This window comes from Nothoprocta perdicaria, unplaced genomic scaffold (assembly GCF_003342845.1).
Source record: "Nothoprocta perdicaria isolate Ctin4 unplaced genomic scaffold, notPer1 scaffold_4, whole genome shotgun sequence".
Taxonomy (NCBI): domain Eukaryota; kingdom Metazoa; phylum Chordata; class Aves; order Tinamiformes; family Tinamidae; genus Nothoprocta; species Nothoprocta perdicaria.
The window spans coordinates 404,109-412,578 of NW_020455643.1; the positions used below are offsets into that span (position 1 = coordinate 404,109).

The window sequence follows — 8,470 nt, forward strand, 5'->3', positions numbered from 1 at the left end:
GCAGGGCGCGCTGCCCGCCAAGAAGCTGCGCATGGCCTACGCCACCGGGCCGCTGCTCAAGTTCCAGATCTGGTGAGCGCGCCAACATGGCGGCCCGGGGGGGCGGGGAGGCGGGAGGCAGCCCCCCCCGCTGCGGGGGCGCGCGAGCCGCAGGGCAGCCCCGCAATGCCGAACCGCGGCGCGGCTCTCGAGTCACCCCAGCGAGACGTCGCTGAASGCTGCGCCTCGCGAGGCCGCGGGGTTGGTTAAACCAGCCCCGCGGCGGGGAGGAGCTGCGGAGCTGCCCTGCGGGGGGGTTCTCTGTGCGGGGGCCGCTGCAGGGCGAGGTAGTACTTGTTCTTGCGCWATAACGTTATCCGTTCTTCACTTGGGAAGAGAGTGATTCCGTGCGGGGYGGGCTTCGTGCAGGGGGTATGCGCGGGAGGCACGTGGGAACGGACCCCGTGGGCCACGGCGGCCCCTGGACCCGACCACCCCGTCACACCCCRTCACGGCCCCTCTCTGTGCCAGCGTCTCCTGAGGGTACCGGCGGGTGTTCGAGGAGTACATGCGGGTCATCAGCCAGCGGTACCCAGACATCCGCATCGAGGGCGAGAACTACCTTCCGCAGCCCATCTACAGGTGAGCCGCGCAGCCGCCTCCCGCAGCCCTGTAGGAAATCCCGGGCCGGCCTCCCCCGTTGCGATTGCCTGCAGCACTGGAGCATCCCGCTGCTCCAGATGGTGGTATTTCTATGGAAACTTAATGCAGCTATCTGTGTGATGAGGCCTGCTGTGTTTCCAGGCAATTGGAAGTGAATTACATAATTCACATTTTTCCACAGTGAATTTCCCCCTTTACGCCTTGATGTCTGGACACAAATTTGCCTTTGCTACTCTTGTTGCTCAGATCTGTGTACTTAGAGACCCATTCCTGTAATCTGTTAAGGCTACAGGGGAGAGAAGAATTTGTTTTTAGCATTAAAGTGGGAGCAGGCCAGCTTCCCTGGAGAGATTGATGGGATTCCCTTAACCAAGGTTTGGGGACGGGAGGGAGCCACGTGCCCAGCAGAAGGCCGGGAAAAGGCAGCGCTAGGATAGTGCTCCCGTTAGCCTTGTTTACCTGCTGGGGAGTGATGCCATAGTTGCAGAAGCACCTTCTGAACCACTTCTCAACCTAATTACTGCAGTAATTACAGCGTTGAGRGTGAATGCCGGGGACTGAATACCTCAGTGTTAATTTGCTGTGTGGTTAAATGCTTAATCCGCAGTGAGAGCTGTAGGGTTGGGGCACTTGCTCGCAGCACGTTTTGAGAGGAAGTGGTGAATGTCAGCTAAATATGCCTCTATAATCTGGAASAGCTTCTTTAAGAAGCTAAATGTACTGTCTGATTTGGACAAGTGTAAAAACTGAAAGCAAATCTCAATTTGAGGTCTGCTGAGAGAGAAAGAATAGATCTGCATGTGTGATATGTTACAGCGGTTTTCTTCTGAGGGGGCATGTTTTTGTTAGCGTTTTGATTTTGGGGGAATATTCTTATATATTATTACACAGATATTACACAGATATTCTTACAGGCAAATAAATTTACTTAAAAAGTTTTGTTTCCTGCAAAGTACTTAATGAAACGTGATCAAAATGGTTCTAAGTGGTGGAGTAGTAACTTAAGAACTGCCTAAGGGACTTCCGTGTTTTGTCTTTCGACAGGCACATAGCATCCTTCCTGTCYGTCTTCAAACTGGTGTTAATAGGCTTAATAATTGTTGGCAAGGATCCATTTGCTTTCTTTGGCATGCAAGCTCCGAGCATCTGGCAGTGGGGCCAAGAAAATAAGGTAAGAGACTTGCTTTCTTAATTTTGGACCGGTCATTGTGGAATGGCTCCGTAGGGCGCTCTGGAGGGTTGCTGAGAACCTGGAGCAGGTGACGGGCAGGGGTGCCCAGTGCTGCCTGCCCGGGAGATGCTCCTCTCACTAAGAAGTGAAATGTTTGCAACCCAAAGATGGTTTTACTGGTTTTAAAATCATGGCTTCCTTCTACTGTTGACTCAGGACTGTTTTGCAGTTGTTGCTTTCATGAGATTTATAACTGTTTAGACACGCTATTTGATGGTGATTTGAAAAATCTTACTGAAATTTTGCAGGCTTCGGGCATGAGGGGCTTTGCATCTTATGGGGTTAATGTTGCTCCGAATCAGTACTGTTGATGCTGACACATTCATGCCATTGTACTCTGTAATCTTATTCCAGATTTATTTTTAGATATATGAACTGTTACATATATCTTACTGGTGCGTAAGTCCAGAACTATTCAGTGCAATGAATCTCTTTGAATGTATAGAAACCATTCTGGGGAATATGCCTTTCTTAGTTAAAGGGTCCACATGTAGCGCTGAACTCAGCTGTCTGTGGCACATCTGACTAAAGTTCTGTGATGCTCTAAGCCAGCAGTGACTTTGTGCGCTAAGTTCTTGGGCATTGTGGCAGCCAGTGGCAATGTGCCCCTGTGCATGACAAGTGAGTGATTTACGTGCGTAGCAGCCACAGAATGAGGCTCATCCCCCACCTCATCCTGAGGCCTCTAGACAAAAACGAATCTCCAGGTGGTTGTCTTGAAGAATTGCTCCCAGAGTTGGCAGTTGTGCTGGACAGATACAACTTGACTCGCTCTGCTGTTTCTGTCCGAGTCTGTGTTTCCCCATCTGAAGCACTACCCAAAAGAGATCACATGCAGGAGTGGTTCCTTTGTCCTCCTGCAAGTGCCACGTTCGCYGTGCACTCCTTTTGCTCACTCCTGTTTGGATGTGCTTGGATCTGTGGAGGAAGGAAGGGGGAAGGTGCAGCTGCACTCGCTGAGTCTCAATTATGAGCTGAAGTGGTTTCAGAACTAATTTGAGCAGAAAAAAAAAAGTGTGGGTATTGTTTTTAAAAGGGTGTGAAAGGAAGGTGTCAGTGCCCCTTTAAACTTGCTTGGTAAGGAGTAAAGGAAGAATATGAAGGTACTTGTAAACCATCAGAAATTAAGAGTATCTAAAATAAGCTGTAGTTTACGAAGCCAAAGTGTCTGAGGTTCTCRCCGTTCTCTTCTAGGTTTATGCTTGTATGATGGTTTTCTTCCTGAGCAACATGATTGAGAACCAGTGTATGTCAACAGGCGCATTCGAAATAACTTTCAATGGTGAGTCCCGAGCTTTCCATWAGTGGGATGTGTGCGGGGCTGCGAGGGCCGTGGGACGGCACCGGTGCCGGAGCGCGAGCACGGTCATGTGAAACGTCTCGGTGGGGCTGTGGGGTGTCTGCGCCCGGTTCTGAAACTTCAGGTGCTAGCACAAACCAGAAAAAAGGTGGAAGCCTTACAAAGCAGTTCATCTAAACTCTGTAGAGCAATTCTAAAAAATAAACGTAAATACAAAGCTTATATTTAGGGGAATGCTGGCTGTATGGAATAACTTGGAATACTTGGAATGTTCTTTTTTCATATGTGGTGAACATGAATGAAGAAATGAACAACCAGGGAAACTTCCCCCCAGTTCATTACATGCTTTATCTGTTCTGTTTTTAGTGTGGTTAAGACTTGATCTGTGGCCATTACCAGATTTTTAATGCCCATAGACAGCAGTACTTTTTTTTYCTTCTGAGTTAGGAGTCTGTGGACCTTCTTCTTTAATTTAGGCCTTCAAATAACTAGGTCTTCAAATATAATCATTTTAAAAGTGAGTTTACAAGTACCTACTGCAATTACGGTTTATTTTTCAGTTTATAACTGTGCAGGCTGCATTTCAGCCTATTGGTTTCTAAGTCAAGTCTTAAACTCCAGGATCTTTTTAAAGACTGGCTGTTTTGCCTCAAAGTAGTTGAATTCGATGGATTTGTAGTCCTAAATCTCAGATTAGGATTGGTAGCAGAGTTTCCGTAGGGATTATGTTTAATAAWGCTCCCATTGAGCTTTTGGGACAGTGAGGTTCTCTTTTATCAGATAGTCACAATTTTGTTTTTTGCTGTGGGATTGGGAAGTGCTGCGGGTCAGGAAATAAGTTCACAACAACATCAGAAATTAAAGTTGTGCTTGCCTGGAAGTATTACTGGCTGTGCTGAACCTTACGTTCCTCCTCAGAAACACTTGCAATTAAACTAAAGTGGAACTTTCAAAGCCAGATCTTAACAGGCCTGTTTAGCCTTAAAAGCTGGCCAAAACTGAGCAAATAGCTACAGTTTAGAAACCTAGTACATTATCCTGTCACTCATTAGTCTAATTTTAGRCATTCTATTAGTAGGAATGGGTATTTTGGGTCTGTAAATCCTTAAGGTATACTTCTAAAGGGAAGCGTTAGGCTGTTCTTAGTTGGAGGGTGTTTGAGTGCATTGAGGCCTGACGCGGTGTTGGGTCAGGGTACATGGGTATGAAACGGTGCCAGCTTGCTTAGCTTGCTAGATTTTTTACATTTAACTAGCCCTGTGTGTTTTCTTACCGTGCCATGTAATTGTGTGCTTTGTGCTAGATGTTCCAGTGTGGTCTAAGCTGGAGTCTGGCCACCTTCCTTCCATGCAGCAGCTTGTACAAATTCTGGATAACGAAATGAAGCTCAATGTGCATATGGAGTCAATGCCTCACCATCGATCATAGCCCCATCTATCAGCACTGAAACTTCTTGTAAGTGTCTTTACAGCCACTGGCTGCCTGGTGACTCGTGTAAAAGACCACATGGTAGGGATTGAGCCTGCTTTTGATGAACCAGTTCCCATTTATAAACTACTTTATCCCGCCCCCTCCCCTCCCCCCCCCAAAAAAAAATAAATCTCACCACTCTAGGAACTTCCAGTAAACTGACTTACGTGATTTTGCAGTTACTGTTTTGATGAGAAGTTCTGAGTTAGGTGTGCAGGTTTTTGTGTGTGCTTACCTCTTTCAAAACTGGAAGCTGTTTTTCTTCCAACTAGGGAAAAAAAAATGTATTTGTGTGTGCAGGAAGCGTAAGTAAAAATTTAAGCAACCGGGTTATTCAGAGCTCAGAATACATATTTCATTACATGCTTTAGAATATTCAAAGTGCAAAGGTTTCCTCTGTAATGTGCACTGTGTGAATTTTATGACCCTAGAAATTAGAACACATTTTCCTGCTTCCCAGCCTCTGGTGTATCCATGTGTGCTGTGCTGCCTTAACCTTCTGCAAATATTCTTCCGGGCTTTTAGGCTTAAAGTGCTGAGCCAGTCCCGCATTCTTCAGTCAGATGTGGCTTCTGAAGCATTTGGCTTACAGTCCTTTGTAGGAACTTTCATGTGGTAGCAGCTGACCAGCTGGGTGCGAAAGCAGCACAGTGCTTCACTCACGTGGCAGTTCTTTTGCACAAGAACCCTTTGGTTTGAGAGGCTGTGAACGTCTGGCACTGTGTGTGCACGGAGCAGCCTCGAGTGACAGAGCGTGCGCTGCCGCTTCTGCCCACGGCCACCACGCAGCTTGGCTCCCCAGCTGAGCTGGTCGTGTGGCAGCTGACGAGCCCTGCAGCTCTGTGTGGTGTCATCCAGCTCTGCAACCACCAGCATGGCACAGAGAGGAAYGCTGAGGGGTACAGTCAGATCGGGGGGTTCACCCCTCGCAGGAAGCCACACTCCAGCAGGGCTCCTCTCTGCCCTTTCTTGGCTTCTGCGCCTGGACTTGGCACCCACGTTCCTGCCCTGTGCAGATTAGCCCTCTGCTAATCCTCACACCCGAATCGGAGCCCTTGCCACCTTCAAGTATGAGTGCAGAGAGCAGGAGAAACCATTGACTTTTGATTGCTTTAATTCAGCAAAAGTCATCTTAGCCATCAGGTGAGTTGTTTCATAAAACTAGTTGTGTCCTGTACTTTGCAGAGATGATGCCTGAAGCCCAGGGTCCTTTAGGAGAGGAGAACTCAAGAACGTGTTTTGTGCAGGAAAGGAGATTATGGCTTGCAGATGTRGTGGCATAATTTTTAAGCTTGTAAAACATGCCAAGATCGTTACTATGTTGATTTTTTTTTTTTTAACTGGATATATATTTAAAAAAGGAAGCTCTGTTGATTACTCTCTTTATGGAATGAATACAGCATGTTAGGAAGGTGATAGTGAAGCGTAACGCTTTTGCCTCCTGTCTYCTTATTTCAGTGTAGTATTCTGGGGAGCGGCGGCCGGGGAACCGCGCGGGGTCCCGAGCGGCCGCCCCTCACGCTGCCTTCCCCTTTGCAGGCATTAAGCGGCGCTCCCAGGGCAGCGCGGCCCGCGCCCATGAAGGCCTGTGCCGAAGACAGCCCGCTGTTGGTGCAGACTGGATGCTCCGCCGCGGCCGCGCTGCGCCCCGGAAAAGCTTAATGAAAGACCCCGCTCAGTGCTGGCGCCTTCCCGATACTGCACGGTCACGGAGTGCAATAATACTGTATAGTTTTTTTAAGATTTCATCCGACCAGTTCATAGCTCGACAATGCAGGCATTACTAATTGTAACTTATTTTATATTCATGTTTCACACAATGGCAGATTGAGTTGATATCTGATTTTTTCCTTGGAAAAAGTTTGTTTAATCTGTTGTATTTTATATGAATTTATGTTCTTTTTGTAGTTCAAAATGGAATTATAGGAGTGTCTCATCGTCCTAAATTGTAAAATAATTGACAGCTGTCTATCAAATCTCTAATGTGGTTATAGCAGGTTTGTATATTTTTCAAAATATATGGCAGAGTTGAACGTGCATTATATACTAAATTATATGAACAAAATTATATGCAGAGTAATTACATCATTTTGTGACGTCAGTAAAAATGAAGACCAACTGCTTTTAAGTTGTGTTGGCCGGCTCAGGAGGCCTTTCCTAGACCAGTCTGAGGAGTTGAAAAGCCAGGCCTTTCTAATGTCCTAAACATAAACTAAGGAAATTAATTTAAATAAAGAGTTCTCATTTACTGTGTGAAGTCCCTGGAGTCCCGGGTGGTCATCAGAGTCTTGGCACCCCAGCTGAAGATGTGTGCGGAGCCTCCTGTGCCGGCCCCTGCTCGCGGGTTGTCTGTGCGGGGCTGGCAGGGCGGCTCTGCGGTGCGGCGCGGGGCGGCTCTGCGGCGCGGTGCGGTGCAGCACAGGGCCAGCAGACACCCGTGCGTGCGCCGGGCCGCTCGGGGCCGCGGGTCCTGCGTGTCCCACCTTCGCTGCGAGATGCGGGGAGGTGGTGCCTGGTGCGCAGGGCTCGAGCCCGGAGCGCTGGGGAGTGTTTGGCACTTGGTGGATAACTGAGGATGCACCCGTTACTTGTATAGGTCTCAAATCTYGGAAAATGCGAGGTCCTTATGCCATATGCTAGATGAAGGGTAGCTTTTTATGTGTATATARATATATACACCTATAGAAAGGTTGAGGTTGGAAGGAACTTCTTTTGTTAGGAAATAATGTTTTTAGGAGAGTGGGTTTTCGAGGCGTCCTTTAAAACCCCTCCTGTATTTCTTTAAGCTGAATTTCTAGCTCGGTGAACTTCAAGATCTGGTCTGTGGGACAGCTAGGGAAGGTGAAGGTTGTTTAACATGTGCTTGATGGGTCCTGGGAACCTGAAGCTGCCTTTGGGCAGCGAGGAAGGGAGGGTGACAACGTCTTTTGGGGCGAGTAACGAGGGAGAGCTCCCTCGTGTATGTGCTGTGCAGCAGAGGCAGCAGTTGTCCCCTGCCAGGCTGCTGCAGTGCAGGATGGGCTCAGTGGTGCAGGACGGGCTCAGCGAAGCCCTCAGTGCTGGCCCATGTGTGGCCTTGGGGAGGGGACCCTCTGGCCCCATGGGGCTCCAGGGCCGGCAGCCCCGTYGCAGCAGGGAAGCCAGAGGGAGCAGCAAGTAGAGCCTTTGCCTGCAGCGCGGGAGGCAGCTCCTGCGACACGGGGCCTGGGGCTGCGGCTCAGCCAGCTGCCCCGCACCTGCACTGCTGGTCTGCTGCCCCAGCAGGTACCTGACGGCAGCTGAGCTGAGCTGAGCTGGTGACTTCCTGTTGCCTTGGGCTACAGGGGGGTTTTGTCGCCCTCTTGGCAGGGGAGCAGGGCCGCGGTGCTGCCTTGCAGCAGCCCTGTCCTGGGAGCTCTGCTCCTTCATCCTGCGGGGCTGTCCCCGGCAGAAGGGCCAGCCGAGCGCGGCGCCCGCAGCAGCGCTAATCTCGCGGGCAGTGCTTGCCCTCCTGCAAGGCCACACACAGGGCTGCTCAGACCTGGCCATTTATTATAGCCCTCACCAGCCTGTGAACCTCTTCGCTTACGTCCGAAGTCTTGCAGAGCTGGGTGATCTTCAAGGCCTGGCTGCTAAGGTACGCTGGAGGCTTCATCTTGTCCCACTGCTCRTTTGAAGGAAAGGTTAAGCACCCGCGCAGCTTGTCGAAGAGCTGCCGCATCCTTATCCTGAAGGCCAGCAGCAGGAGCTGCTCCTCAGCCAGCGCAGGCGGCCGGTCCACGTCGCGGCCCTGTGGAGCGGAGGCGGCCGGCATCAGCGTGGAGGGCTGGGCTGCCCCTGACCCCCAG

At 49.7% G+C, this 8,470-nt stretch overlaps 2 protein-coding genes across 2 annotated transcripts in view; one reads left to right on the top strand and one right to left on the bottom strand.

The window, feature by feature from the left end:
- Positions 1 to 8: 8 nt before the first annotated feature.
- On the top strand, positions 9 to 6,808 carry SELENOT (selenoprotein T). The gene is made up of 6 exons (XM_026045283.1): positions 9 to 72; positions 511 to 621; positions 1,687 to 1,813; positions 3,068 to 3,155; positions 4,477 to 4,628; positions 6,183 to 6,808. Exons 1-5 carry the CDS (start codon positions 32 to 34, stop codon positions 4,599 to 4,601), a joined length of 492 nt encoding a protein of 163 aa, XP_025901068.1. The 5' UTR covers positions 9 to 31; the 3' UTR covers positions 4,602 to 4,628; positions 6,183 to 6,808.
- Positions 6,809 to 8,146: 1,338 nt separating this feature from the next.
- ERICH6 (glutamate rich 6) overlaps positions 8,147 to 8,470 on the bottom strand; it is a 10,826-nt gene continuing 10,502 nt past the window's right edge. Inside the window, exon 12 of the mRNA XM_026045205.1 lies at positions 8,147 to 8,412. Within this exon, the coding sequence (XP_025900990.1) occupies positions 8,158 to 8,412 (255 nt within the window). The 3' untranslated portion in view covers positions 8,147 to 8,157. The remainder of the gene's footprint in view (positions 8,413 to 8,470) is intronic.